This window comes from Perognathus longimembris, chromosome 17 (genome assembly GCF_023159225.1).
Source record: "Perognathus longimembris pacificus isolate PPM17 chromosome 17, ASM2315922v1, whole genome shotgun sequence".
In the NCBI taxonomy this organism is placed as follows: domain Eukaryota; kingdom Metazoa; phylum Chordata; class Mammalia; order Rodentia; family Heteromyidae; genus Perognathus; species Perognathus longimembris.
In genome coordinates, this window is record NC_063177.1 from 26518140 (window position 1) to 26532847 (window position 14708).

Consider the following 14708-nt stretch of genomic DNA (forward strand, 5'->3'; position numbering starts at 1 on the left):
ATAGTCACAGTTTTCCAGAGATCACGACAAGATCTAACCAGTCGCGCGTGGTCCCCGGCGCCGGAGCCGGCCAGCCCAGCCCAGCCTCGTACAGAGCCCCCTCCGCCCCCGCGCCCAAAGCCCCCCGCGCCCCCCGAGGTGCGCGCGGGACTGGGAGCCGGGAGGAGCCGCTGCCGCGCCGGCCGCGCCGGCCGTCCGTCCTCCGCGCGCGCCGCCGCCCGGGCCGGGGGTCCGAGCCGCGCGCCCCCGGCCCTGGCCCCCGAGTGCCTGGGCCGGATGTCCCGATGAGAGAGCCGGCGCTGGCAGCCAGCGCCATGGCTTACCACCCGTTCCACGCGCCACGGCCCGCCGACTTCCCCATGTCCGCCTTCCTGGCGGCAGCGCAACCCTCCTTCTTCCCGGCGCTCGCGCTGCCGCCCGGCGCGCTGGCCAAGCCTCTGCCTGACCCGGGCCTGGCGGGGGCGGCGGCCGCGGCCGCGGCGGCAGCAGCGGCGGCCGAGGCGGGGGCTGCACGTCTCGGCCCTCGGCCCGCACCCGCCCGCCGCGCATCTGCGCTCGCTCAAGAGCCTGGAGCCCGAGGACGAGGTGGAGGACGACCCCAAGGTGACGCTGGAGGCCAAGGAGCTGTGGGACCAGTTCCACAAGCTGGGCACGGAGATGGTCATCACCAAGTCGGGGAGGTAGGGCGGCCGGCGGGCCGGCGGGCGGGCGGGCTGGGGGACAGGACGGCACCGCCGACGCCGAGCCGCGCTCTCGGCTCCCCACTCCGGCCCGCACGGAGCCACCGCTTCGCTTTAAGTTGACTTTTCTTGTTTGGCACCGGAGCAGGAAAAAAAAAAATTTTTTTAAACAAACCCACAAAATGAAATAAAACGAAAATGCGGTTCTAAAGAATAGTCCCAAGAATAGTCGCAACCGTTCTGAGTCTCGAAGCCGAGGAGGCCCTGCAGCTCGGCCCTGGCGGTCGCCTTCGCCCTGCGATCTCGCCTCTCGGGGCCCGGGGTCGGCCTCCGGGTTCCGGGGAGATGAAGCGTTTCCCAGATTTTCTGCTCTGGCCTTGAAATCCACAGTGGGGCTCGCATCTTGCTATCACCAGGCCTGCCGCAGGGTTCCAGTACTGGACCCCAGGGGGGCTGGGAGTCTTGTCCGGGTGTGGGGGCGCAGAGCTCGGCGACACACCGGTTTCCCAGGCCTTAAAGAAAGAGAGAAAGCAAAGCCCCAGTCCTCAACACTTCACCCTCGATTTAGCCACTGGAATCCAGGCCTCCGGCTCGGCTCACCCTGTTCCCCCGAAGGGAGGGTTAACCAGGATCCTGGTGGAGAGTGTAACCCATTTCCCCAAACAAACAACCTCCTAATTTACTTCTGGGAGCTTTTGTGACAAGTATGTATTTTTCCCCTGAAACACATACACACATACATACATACATTTTCCCTGAAATACAGGAAGATTCAGAAGGAGTGTGTGTATTTCTAGAGGGCCTAAATTTCTTCCCTGTGCATCAGCTTTCATCTTAGATCAGGGAGGAAAAGTAGAGTGTGCACATTTAGGTTAAAGGCCTCTTAAGAGAGGTTCATATTGGCAGAAATGGAAGTAACAACCACAGATTGGGCAGCGTGAGGGGAGCCAGAGAGCCTGGTGGAAAGAATGCAATTAGGGAACCTATAGCCAGTGGTGTGCAGTAGGGGAGAAGGAAAGGGAAAGGGGACCCTCTGATATGGAAGAGCTGGCTCCCAATGGCATCTTCCCTCTTCCCTCCCTTCCAAGGCGGATGTTCCCCCCTTTCAAGGTGAGAGTCAGCGGCCTGGACAAGAAGGCCAAGTACATTTTGCTGATGGACATTGTGGCTGCTGATGATTGCCGCTACAAGTTCCACAACTCGCGCTGGATGGTGGCAGGCAAGGCTGACCCAGAGATGCCCAAACGCATGTACATCCACCCGGACAGCCCCGCCACCGGGGAGCAGTGGATGGCCAAGCCCGTGGCTTTCCATAAGCTGAAGCTGACCAACAACATCTCCGACAAGCATGGCTTCGTGAGTGCGGGCAGAGCAGGATGGGATTGAAAAAGCCAGCGGCACTCCCTCAGCAGCTGAGCCCTGGGACCCGGTCAGGGGAGCACTGGCAGAACCCCCAGAGTGTCCCTGCCCTGTGGCTGAGGGGAGCTAGGCCAGGGTGCCACAGTTCTGCTCTCCAAGCTTGCAGAAGGCTAGATCCTGCCTGCACACCTGGGGAAGGATAGGTGGGGTGGTTGAGCTCCTGGCTGTCCACAATCTCAGTTTAGTTAGGCCTTTGAGGAAACCTCCGCCCCAGTTGAGCCAGAGGTAGGTGCCACCCAGACTGAGTAAAGCACCCCAGGTCATCCTGGTTTTTTTTGGCCTATAAGTGCTGAGCTTGGAAGACCTACTCATGACCTACCCTCACCCCCTTCCTCAAGACAAGAAGAATTGAATGTTCAACTAGCCCCTACCCCAAACATCTTGGAGAACTCTCCTTCCTCTTCCAGGCAGATATGCCCAGTCTGGAGAGGGTATAGCGACTCTCCATTTCTTCCTGAGCCAATGTTCTCAGCACACACTGGGGAGAGGGGATTCTATGAGGCACAAAAGGGGGGCTGCCCATTCTGGAGTAGGGTCATCACTGAGCTCTCACCCCCAGCTCAAAATTCTCTCTATGTGGCAATTCTGGGCCTTAGTAAAGCTAAAGGAAGGAAATTTAAAAGTGAAGTTGTTTTTTTCTGCTGTGGTTTTGTTTCTAATACATGTGTGTATTTGGGGGAGTGTTGATGGAGAGAGAAGGAGAAGCTAACAGGAAGAAATTTATGAGAAAAAAAGAGGAGAAAATATAAGGGTGTGTGTGTGAGAGAGAGAGAGAGAGAGAGAGAGAAAGTAAAAAGCAGGGACAAAACAGATAGAAAGAGAGCGAGGTCAGGTCCCTGGGGAGTGAATAAAAGCTGAGGACGCGGGCTGAGGTCCGCCAGCTGACCGGTGCCCTTCTCACAGACGATCCTGAACTCCATGCACAAGTACCAGCCACGCTTCCACATCGTGCGGGCCAACGACATCTTGAAGCTGCCGTACAGCACCTTCCGCACCTATGTGTTCCCTGAGACCGACTTCATCGCCGTCACTGCCTACCAGAATGACAAGGTGCACGGGGTGGGGGGGCACCCATGCTTTCTAGCCTCCCCAGGACTCCCATCCCCATCCATCAACCCTAACGCACCTCTCTCCCCAAGCTCACCGCCTTCCCCAGATCACCAAGTTTCCCAGCACCCACAGAACTCCCCCACCCCAGGCTCCCTTTCCAATGCCCCACACGTACACACATGCTCCCCTGGGGTGCGCTAACAGCTGGCACTCTTTGGGGCGGAGATGTTTACTTAGCAATTAGTAGAGACTCCAGCCCGTGCTGACATTTTTACATTTTATTCGTTTATTTCTTGGCTCAGAGATGAAAATTTAAATGGAAAGAGGGCGCCTGAGGCAATCTTCCCAAGCTAGGAACTCTGGGCCCAACTTCTCCTCCCTGGGGAAGCCAGAGACCAGGACAGGTGACACAGCGGCTGAAAGCAGCACTCCCATCGCCACCCACCAGCTACTGGCCTGGGTCACTCCAGGCCCCAGACCTCCTGGGAGACACTGAGAAAATTCACCATCGAGTAAAAGGGGTTTTCCTACCTGCCCTCGACTCCCTTTCTCTACACACACATACACACATACACACACACACACACACACACACACACACACACACACACAGAGCAGGCCTGTAGCATATGCACTTGTGTCCCACCAAGGAGAGGCGCTCGGTGTCTGTACCAGTCGCTGTGTCTTTGTGAACCAGAATACACATCTGGCTGTGCACAACATTTGGAATGCCTTAGGTTGAGGTGCAAGCGTGTGGAAGCGTTTGATTGTGTGAGCACTTGTTTATTCTGTGTGTACTTGTGTGCGTGCAGCCCTTGGGTTGTGAGGCGTGGTCCTTGCCCCGGCCTGCGGGCTTGCGTGCTCGCTGCCGGGGCTGCCCCGGTGCGGAGCGGCGGAACCCGCGGGACTGCGCGGCTCGGCCTGCTCGCCCGGGCAGGCTCGGGCCTGTGTGTGTACGCTGACGGATTCTTTCTTAAAAGTTTTTTGGAGGAGCAGAGATCTTGTCGATTCCCTGCAGTGCCCACCTGCTGGTCTCATCTTGGGGCGCCCCTAAGTCAGGCTGGTGCGCACACAGCCTCCGGTTTCTAGTCCACACCCCCCTCCCCGCAGCGGCTGACCTGGGGTGCCCCAAGAGCCAGACCCTGACCTCGCGCCGCCCCCTTGGTCCCCACAGATTACACAGCTGAAGATCGACAACAACCCGTTTGCCAAGGGGTTCCGGGACACGGGCAATGGCCGTCGGGAGAAAAGGTGAGGGCTGCTGGCGGAGGGCGGGTGGCGCGTGGCCGGGGAGCGGGCGGGGGCGAGGCGCTGACGCCCCCCGTGCCCGCCCCAGGAAGCAGCTCACGCTGCCCACCCTGCGCCTGTACGAGGAGCACTGCAAGCCGGAGCGCGACGGCGCCGACTCGGACGCCTCGTCGTGCGACCCCCCACCTGCTCGGGAACCGCCGCCCTCCCCGGGCGCCGCGCCCAGCCCCCTGCGCCTGCACCGGGCTCGACGTGAGTTGTGGGGTTGGTCCAGGATCGGGGAGCAGGAGGGGAGGGGGGGCTTGGGACGCCCAGCTGGCCTTTTGCTGGCGATCCGCTTATTTGAGAGGCCTGGGGCGAGGCGTCGGGGTGTGCCCTTCGGGGTGCCCGGGGGCCGGCAGCCTGGGTTCCCCCCCCCCCCCGAGGAGGGCCCGCGGCTGGGCGGCGAGCGTGGCCCCTTGAAGGCTGAGCGACCGGGGCCCGGGGGAGGAAGGCTGCCTCTGCGGGCTCAGTGTCCTCCACGGTAGCGCGAGCTCGTGGGTTAGACGGCCGGCCTCAGCGGCCCCTCGCTGCCGGCGGGGGCCCCGGGGCCCCGAGAGAGGGCCCGAGCCCCGGTGACCGCGCGCCCCTCTGCCCGCAGCCGAGGACAAGCCCTGCGCCGCCGACAGCGACCCCCGAGGCCGAGCGGCTGAGCGACGAGCGCGCCAGCGCGGCCCTAGGCCGCAGCCCGGCGGGGGACAGCGCCAGCCCCCCTCGATTGGCCGAACCCGAACGCTCCCGGGAGCGGCGCAGTCCCGACCGGGGCAAAGAAGCGGCGGAGAGCAGCGGGGACGGCCCGTTTGGGCTGCGCGCCGAAAGCAGGCGCAAGGACGAGGGGCGCAAGGAGGCGGGCGAGGCCAAGGAGCCGGGCCTGGCGCCGCTGGTGGTTCAGACGGACAGCGCGTCCCCGCTGGGCGCGGGCCACCTGCCCGGCCTGGCCTTCTCCAGCCACCTGCACGGCCAGCAGTTCTTTGGGCCTCTGGGAGCCGGCCAGCCGCTCTTCCTGCACCCAGGACAGTTCGCCATGGGCCCCGGCGCCTTCTCCGCCATGGGCATGGGTCACCTGCTGGCCTCGGTGGCGGGCGGCGGCGGCAGTGGCGGCGGCGCGGGGCCGGGGACGGCCGCAGGGCTGGACGCAGGCGGGCTGGGGCCCGGGGCCAGTGCTGCGAGCTCCGCCGCGCCCTTCCCGTTCCACCTCTCCCAGCACATGCTGGCATCTCAGGTAAGGCCTGGGCGTTGCCTCCTCCAGGAGGGAAGCGAGCCGAGCTGGGGGGGGGGCGGGGGGCGAGGGTGTGTGGGGTGCCAGGCCCTCCAGGAGGCCAGCACTTCTTCTAGAGAGGAAGGCCCTAGTTTCAGGGAGCCTCAGGTCATGCCCGTGATCTGGCCAGAGCGTTGCTTCCCCCGTGTGGCCTTGGTCAAGTCCCTGACTCCATTTCTTAGGCCTGTTTCCTTCCCTGTAACCACAGCCAGGAGCGAGGGCAGCAGTCAAAACAACTCTGGACTGTCACAGATTCCCATTGGTGGGTTCTTTTGTGTCGGTCACCTTTCTGGCTCAGAACATTTTTCTTGGGATGGCAGACACTCGCCTCACCATCAGTCCTGAAAGGCTAGGGTGACTGGGCAAAAGAGGAAGAATATTTGCATTCTTTTCAGGACAATGGACCTCCAAAATGACCCATCTCCCAGACATCTCTTGCCCTCTTAGGACCTCCAGGAAGTTTTCTGCCTTGGCAAAGGACTGGTTCTCTCTGTCTCTTTCTGTCTCTGTCTCTCTGTGTCTCTTTCTGTCTCTGTCTCTCTGTCTCTGTCTCTGTTTGTCTGTCTGTCTGTCTGTCTGTCTGTCTCTCTCTCTCTCTCTCTCTCTCTCTCTCTCTCTCTCTCTCTCACACACACACACACACACACACTTTAAATCCCCTCAGTTCTCTTAGTCAATCTCAGGAAAGGGGGCTGAATTCCCCAGATCCCCATTGAAACTCTGAGCTCCCAGGAGAGAGTTTATGAAAATGTGGCCAGCGGTACAATAAGGAGATCCAACTGGAAGGGCAGCCTCTTTGGTTACTTCGGTGGAATAGTCCCTGTGGAAAGATTTGGAATCCCTTCATTCATTTTCTTCCCTCTGAGGTTTCTGGCAAATTGAACCCCTGAGATCTTATCTCAAGAGAAGGAAAATAGGAGTTCAGGTCTGAGAGAGTTCCTTTAGTTCAGGTGCTAATACGTTTAAAGTCTTGGGTGTGTGTGGTGGGAGGGGGTCGATCTGAAATGCGTTTTTATTACTAAATAGTTATACAAATGGGGTTACAATTCCACAAGTCAGGTGATGAGTACAACTCTTCTTGATCAACATCACCCCTTCTTTCCTTCTCATCCGTTCTCCCCTCCCAATCTCCGCCCTCACTCAGGTTTTACAGAGCTCAGCATCACAGTATGTGCAGGGCTTAAGGCACTGATATCACATGGTTCTCTGGGCTGGAGACTAGTTTCTAGAGATCAGAGTCCAGGGCATGGAGAGTTAACCTGCACTGGTGACTCTCCCCTAAGCTCTGATGCTGGCCTTGGGCATTATAGAGGTCATAGGGACTTCTGGGCACATCCTGCTCAACAGGTGCAAAGCCAGAATGGGTGCACTCCGCACTTAGCAGGCGGTGGTATAGCTGTTCCCCTGCAGGGCAGCAGGTCTTAGCTGGGAGGTAGAGCAAAATCCTGAGAAATTCAAAGCCTTCTTCTCTCCTGACCTGAGAGGGCAGATCTGAATGTTCTGTGTCTTGACCCGCTCTGAAAGGGTATTTCCCCCCCCCCTCCTGACTAAGCTACCTCTGTCACTCCTTGCTGGAGCCTGCTTCCAGGCTCTCCAGGTACCTAGTCGGGTCACCCCCCCTGCCCTCCTCCCTCCTCCCCACCCCACCCCCACAGCCTGGGGAGTGAGCCATTATCTCAAAGGTCAGCTGATCTCCCGTCCTGGCCTGCTGAGTTCAGGTTTTGCCCAGGGCTGCCTTGCTCTGCGATCTGCAGGCAGCGCTTGCATTCCTTCCCCGCTGCCACCGAGGGGCTGCCAGTTCTCTGTGGAACATTCAGGCCAGATTAGGAACGGGTTGGCATTTGCGTCCAGCTCTGGGCCAAGGCAGGAGGTCCCTGGCAGGTGAGCGGGCCGGAGACCTGCGCAAGCCCCGCCCCCAGCCTGCGCTCCCAGCCCTGCGGAGCGGCTCACCCGGGGGTGGGGGGTGGGGGGTGGGGGGGGTGGGAGGGCTGCGGCACGTGGGCCGAACCCCCGGACCGCCGCGGCTGCCGGCCTGCCGCCTGGCCCCGTGCCTGCCTCGCTTCCTTCCCTCTAGGCCTTCGCTCTGCCAGTTCAGCCACCTGGGTGTCCTTTCCCTCACCCCTACCGCGGCGATGAGCACAGAGCGTGCACCCTCCCCTGAGAGGGGTGCGCTGATGCACTGGGGTTGGCCCCGGGCGCCCCGGCCCGTGTCCACCTGTATGGCGTCGGGATTTCCCGGGCCTAACACACGAGGGCGCGGAGGCCCCATCGTAGGGGCCCGGCCGCCCTCGGGATGCCTAACCCCCGTGTCTCCCCCGCTTCTCTTCCAGGGAATCCCAATGCCCACCTTCGGAGGCCTCTTCCCCTACCCGTACACCTACATGGCGGCCGCGGCCGCCGCCGCCGCCTCGGCCCTGCCCGCCACCAGCGCCGCCGCGGCCGCCGCCGCCGCGGGCTCCCTGTCCCGGAGCCCCTTCCTGGGCAGCGCGCGGCCCCGCCTGCGCTTCAGCCCCTACCAGATCCCCGTGAGCATCCCGCCCGGCGCCGGCCTCCTCGCCGCGGGGCTGCCGGCCGAGGGCGCCAAGGCCGCGGGGGGCGGCAGCCGAGAGCCCAGTCCCCTGCCCGAGCTGGCGCTCCGGAAAGTGGGGGGCTCCTCCCGCGGGGCGCTGTCGCCCGGCGGCTCGGCCAAGGAGGCGGCCAGTGAACTGCAGAGCATCCAGAGGCTGGTGAGTGGGCTGGAGAGCCAGCGAGCCCTCTCCCCCGGCCGGGACTCGCCCAAGTGAGCGGGGCGCCCCGGCCGCGCAGGCCTCCGGGGTGCCGGCCCCCCCGCTGCTCGGGACGCAAAACAGCACAGAATGGGTATTTATTTAAATAAAGGAGCCAACGCGGGCTGCCGCGGCCGGGAGGGCGCCGCCTAGCCGGGGTCTAGGCCGCGTCCCTGGGCCTCACCAAGGAACAGCCCGGAAGCCCGCTCCAAAGTCAAAGTCACGTGGGCCGAGGGCCTCTGGTCCCCCAGCACCGCGGGCTGGGGGGGGGGGTGGTGTCCTCTCCTCCCACCCCACCCCGGGGCCCGGCCTAGCGGGGGGGCCCTTGGGGAAAGCGGGAGGGAGCTTTGCACGGCTCCTGCGGCGGCCCGGGGTTGGGGGTGCTGGGGCCGGTGGAGGCTGCAGGGAGTGTAGACGAGCTGGGGTGCGTGTGTGTGTTGGGGGACCCTGCCTTTTTAGCCCTCCCCCTCTCCCTCCCCCCTCTCCCCCTCAAGAGACAGGCACCCCACCTGCTCCCGGGGTCGGCGGAGAGAGTTGGCACTTCTTTCTGCCTTGAGTCCCCAGGGGGGGGAAAGATATTTATGAAATAAATGGTAATTTGTGTACAGAAGCTCTGAGGGTCCCAGATACGCAACTCTGTATTAATTTATTCGAAGGCGTGCCCTGCTGTGTACCTGGGGAGAGAGGAGCCTCTGTACAGCGCGGGGGGGGGGGGGGCCCGCCGGCCGCACCTCAGGTTTTCCCTTCCCTTCCTCGCTCCAGGGCGAGGAGGAAACAACAACAATAAAGACAAAGCCACCACCACCGCCCCCCGCGAGAAAACAATAAACCGCTCCGATGCGAAGCGCGGGCGGCTGTGCGCTCTGTGGGCCGCGTCTCCGGAGGGGCTCGCGACGGAACCAAGGCCGGGCCGCGTGCGCAGCCTCCACATCCCCGCCGCGCGCTGCGGGCCCCGCCCGGCGCCGGGCGCCCTCTGCTGGCCGCTCGCCGCCAGTGCCTCCCGCTCCACGGCGGGGCGCCGCGTGCCAGGCCGCGCGGGAGCCGGCGACGCGCGGAGCGGAGCGGAGGCCCGCGCCCCGGGACTCCCTTCCCGCGGCTTGATGGCGGGGGTGGGGACGGCTGGGACAGGGGTGTCTCCCTTCCGGGAAGGGGTTCGCCGGGCCCTCCTTCACACCCCGGACTCCCCGAGGGAGAAAGCCCAGCTGGAGTCGGCTTTGATGGGTTTCTGTGGCCGGGGGTTTGGGGCTGCCCGCTGGGTTGGCGCTTTCATCGCGAGCGCCATGCGTCCAGTCCGGCTTTGTGCTGGTTAGATGGAGACAGAGGCCGTTGGACTTCACCCCCCCCCCGCCCCCCAGCCCTGGGCTGGCCTCGAATCTGGATCCTCCGGATCTCAGCCTCCCTAGCAGCTGGGGTTCGCTGCGGTGTGAGCCCACCGACAAGCACTTCTCCTTGTAACGAACTCATCTAAGCCGCATCTGGGGGTGTCAGGAATGTGGGGGGGGGACGCCCCCTTTCCTCCCGCAGGTGGCTGGGTCTCTCGGGGGTCCAGCAGTGGACGCCGTTCCCCGACACCCACTCCGGTCCCCGCGGCGGCGCTCGTCCCGCGCCCCCTTCAGGCCGCCGGCCGGGGTCCCCGCGAGGGGGTGGGGAAAGCCTGGGGGCGCAGCGCCGCCGACCGCCCCTGGGGTGGGGAGTCCCTGGGCACCCCCCCCACGCCTCTCCATTTCAAGCTTGGGGGGTTCCTCGAGTTGCCCACTCCGGGATGGTGGAGGTGGGATGCACAGTTTCGGGGGCCCCGAGCGCCCCAGACACCTGCGTGGACCCCCACACCCGCGGGGACGGGGAGGGGAGGAGCTGGGGGGGGTGTGGGCGTGAGGGGGGCTCAGCCAGCGCGGGCATCCCAGCAGTCCAGGTTCTGGGAGGAGGGCGTGGTGCGGGGGCCGGGCGGGACCCCGACGCCCCCTTTTCGCTGGGGACAATGTTTATTGAAGTTCGCTCGGGGCTGAAACGCCTCGAACGTTCCCAGCGCGAAGGAGGACGCGCTGGCTCCGCGCGCTGGCCGTGGGTTCGCGGCCCGGGCTGCGGTCACCAGGGGGCAGCACCCGCTCGAGGCCCCGGGCCGGCGGTGGCCCCAGCGACCGGGTGTGCCGCCACCTGGGGCTGGGGTGCAGTGTGGGGAGCCCCACCCCCCCACGGGGCCCCCGCCTTCGGCCACACCCGTCCCCCTCCCGCAGTCGCCCACCCCCGCGCCCCTCCGGCCCCAGCTGGGAGCCCGAGTGCGAACCCGCGGCCGGCGGCTGCGCCGGGGCCCAGACAAAGGCGGCTCCCAGGCCCAATTAAGCCGCCCGCCTTCGCGGCCGCGCAGCCCCATTGCCCCCGGGGTCGCCAATTAGCCCCGGCGCCCCGCGTGCCCGCCGCGCCCGGGCCCGGCGCCTCCTTAACCCTTCAGGGCCCGCCAGGCTGCGGGCGGGAGAGGTGCGGATTGAGGGGTCGCCCAGGACCGGGGGTGACCTAGCCTTGGGGACCCCGATGGCAGCGGGGGGTGAAGGAGGGACTGTGGGGTGGCGCGCGTGGGGAGGGGCGCGCGGGACCCCTGGCGGCCAGCGGCGGGATCGCAAGATCGAGGGGACCTCGGTTGCGGGGGGGGGGGGGGGGGGCGGGGGGGGGGAACCAGTCTTGCGAGCCCTTCACTCATCCTTCGCTTCCCTTCTGATGTGGCAAAGAAGATCCCGGGGCTCGGCCCCGCCTCCGGAAGCGCGTGGAAGCGGGGTGCACCTCCTGCCCCACCCCCACGAGCAGGGATCTGCCCGGGGCCCGAGGGGCGCGTCCTGCTTCGCCCCCCCCCCCCCCCCCGCCCCCGGGACGTCCGCGCTCCAACACCCGAACACCCGGGCTAGAGGCCCGGGTCGCTTGCCCCATCCTCTCCCGTCATGCGGTTCCGGGCTACAGAGCCCCCACCCCACCCCACCCTCGTGTGCCCTGGGGGGCCGGGAGCGCGTGAACACTCAGGGGAACCCCTCGGGGCCGCGGGCTGGTGGCTCCCCAATGAAGGCGTTGGTGCCCGTGCAGGAGCGCCCTGGGACTGCTTGGAGGCTCTCAGCAGATGCATGGCGGCCTCAGCCCCCACTCCCGAGGCACTTGGCGCCTTTGTTTGTTTGTTTGTTTTCCCGGCCGGTGGGAGTGGGGCGCAGCTCCCGCCGCCCCGGGGGTGCCACCCAGGCGTCCGCAGTCCTCGGCCCATGGCAACGCCCCCTCTTCCCACAAGATGGCGCTCCAGGCCAGGGGCCGGCCCGGGGTCCAGCCGGCCGGCCGGCCGGGGTCTGCAGCTGGGGGCGGACGGGACGGGCGCAGCTGCGGGGAAGCGATCTCCACTCCCACGCGGAGACGCAGCCCCACCTGGCGCAGATCCACGCCCCCAAATTCACACTCGTCCTGGCTCCCGACCACGGCTGCGGACGCGCAGACTCGGCGTGGGATCTTCTCCTTGGGGCCGCCCTGCGGTGCAGCCCCCCCCCCCCCCCGCCCCCAGGACATGCCAGGCCTGGCTGCAAACAAGGACCGCAGGTGGGCCGGTGCCCTCACGGTCCCTCTGGGGCCGAGAAGCCGCCTGCGTCCTGCCTTCCGCCTTCCCGGCCTCTCAAGAGGGGACGAGAGGGAGACCGTATCTCCTTGGCCAGCTCGATGGCACCAGCGTGGAGGTCGGGTGGGAGGTTGAGGCTGCCTTCCCCAGCCAGCTTCCCAGGGTGGAGCCGGGCTGGAGAGAGAGGCCCTGGGGAGCTGCTCACCTGCGGGCCCTTCCAGCTGGTGGACAGAGCAGAGGCCCTGAGAATCTCTCCCTTTATTGGGGGCCGCCTGCATGGGTGGACTCCAGGCTAGGTTTGGAGGGAGTGCCAGGGCTTGGAAGTATGGTTCCAGGGACCCCTCAATGCCTGCCTGAAGAGGTAGCCCTAGCACTTCGCAGGACACCCAGCTAGAAAGCAGCCCAGTGACTGCCAGTACCTGGCTTCTCTTTGCAAGCAGTCACTGACTTGTTGCCTGACAGAAGGAGGTGGTCTTTCTTTGGGGTGCAGTGAGGGCCTTGAACTCAGGGCCTGGGCACTGTCCTTGAGCGTTTTTTTTTTTTTGTTTTTTGTTTTTTTTTTGTTTTTTGCTCAAGGCTAGCACTTTCCCACTTGAGCCACGGTGCCACTTCTGGCCTTTTCTACTGAGGAATCAAACCCAGGGCTTTATGCATGCTAGGCAAGCATTCTACTGCTAAGCCACATTCCCAGCCCAGCAGCTGGTCACACACACACACACACACACACACACACACACACACACACGGGAGTTGGCGATTGAATCATTATCTACACGCAGCTAGGTGGGAAGTGAGTACAACTGCTTGACAGGTGAGTAAGTACAAGGTCAACCTTGGCCTCTGGCTGGGAAACACAGTTTAACGTGAATTTCTTCTCTAGGCTTCAGAATCTTCACCTGCAAAATAAGTAATATCAAATCAATCTATAAATGACCTGTTGGCCACACATAGCGCAGTTTCCAGGGGCCCCATCCCCCTTGAGGACCCTGAGCCTGACGTGGGTGGGTAGACAGGGCCGTTCCCAGACCAGGGGCGGGGAGGGGGGCAGAGGTCTTAGCTGTTGCTAAGATTTCTTTGGGTGGCAGCCGGGCTGGTGGCCGGGATAAATTCCCAATTAGGAAATCGCATTCCAGGTCCTGGAAACCCCAGAGGAACCGGCTGGCTCCAGCTGCCGCTCCTCCCTGGGGAATGTGGTAGCCTAGACCAATCTGCCTGCCACCCACGGCAAGCTGTAGGCCCCCAGGAAAGTACTGGTGGGCCTTGGGGAGCTGATTCCTGGTGTGGCCCTGCCCCAAGACAGAAGGGGAGAGCAATGGAAGACATCCAGATCCTCAAGCGTGGGTGTCCCCAAGATCTCCACTACTCGGTGGGCTAATCTCTCTTTCTTTTCTTCCTTCCTTCCTTCTTTCTTTCTTTCTTTCTTTCTTTCTTTCTTTCTTTCTTTCTTTCTCTCTCTCTCTCTCTCTGGCCCTCCCTTCCTCCCTCTTTCTCTCCCTCCCTCCCTTCCTCTTTCCCTTCCTTCCTCCCTTCTGTTTTTTCTTTCTTTCTTTTTTGTGCCAGTCTGAGGGCTTGAACTCAGGGCTTGAGCATTGTCCTTAAGCTTTTTTACTCAAAGCTGATGCTCTACCACTTGAGCCACAGCTTAGCTCCTGGAATTTTTTTTTTTTTTTGCCAGTCCTGGGGTTCGAACTTAGGGCCTGGGCACTGTCCCTGAGCTTCTTTTGTTCAAGCCTAGCACTCTACCATTTGAGTCACAGCGCCACTTCTGGCTTTTTCTGCATATGTGGTACTGAGGAATTGAACCCAGGGCTTCATGCACTCTGCCAGTAAGCTACATTCCCGGCCCCCCTCCTTTATTTTGTAGTCAATTGGAGAAAGCCTCATCATGGACTTTCCTGCCTAGGCTGGCTTTGAACTGTGGCGATCCTCAGATTCAGCTTCCTGAGTAGCTAGGATTACAAGCACGAGTCACTGATGCCAAGCCAGGGGCTGATTTCTTACCTGGGTGAAAAGCTTGTGGCACTTCAAGTGCTTTTTCACATGACCTCTCAGCGAGTCCTCGCTGGCAGGACAGAGACTATGGGTTTCCATCCCAGACACAGACATGGGGTTCAGAGCAGGGAAGTGAGATGCAGGACAAGCCTTGGGGGCCAGGCTTTTGGTGACAGCTGCTGGTGAGGTGACAGGGGGTGAGAGGCAGCCTGTGGCTGGAGCGCTGCCCACCCATGCCCTCTCTGGCGGATGCTGGGCCTTTTCTCAGAGGGGCTTTGCCCCCACCACAACTCTCCTCTTTTGCCCGTATTTTTGGCCTCAGTCCTGCTCTCCTGTGCCTTAGAAAACTCTCAAGTTTGGGGCAAGTCACCCAGTAGGTGACTCGTGAAGAGATCCCCACAGACACGCATGCGTGCAGGCAGGCACCTGGAGACCTACAGGCATGTGTGTACGCACACGGATCCTCACACTTCCTCTGCCACATTTGAAAGTGCAGACATATGCTCTATGTGCCCATCTATAGAGAAACACACTCAGAGACCGATGTGGGGTGTAATCTCTGCTCCTGAGGAAACTGAGGCATGAGGATGGAACATTCCAGTTCAACCTGGGTAACATCGTTGAGACCCTGTCTCAAAGAAAATAAATAAGAACAGCAAAACATATGCACGGGCTTT

The 14708-nt window shown here is 62.9% G+C and overlaps 1 protein-coding gene across 1 annotated transcript; it reads left to right on the plus strand.

Moving 5' to 3' along the window:
* Tbx2 (T-box transcription factor 2) lies at window positions 1-8648 on the plus strand. The gene is given in 9 exon segments (XM_048366645.1): window positions 1-503; window positions 505-680; window positions 1769-2036; window positions 3003-3149; window positions 4324-4400; window positions 4486-4649; window positions 5038-5069; window positions 5071-5658; window positions 8025-8648. Coding segments are annotated over 9 exon segments (2124 nt in total). The 5' UTR covers window positions 1-284; the 3' UTR covers window positions 8478-8648.
* The last annotated feature ends 6060 nt before the right edge of the window (window positions 8649-14708 follow it).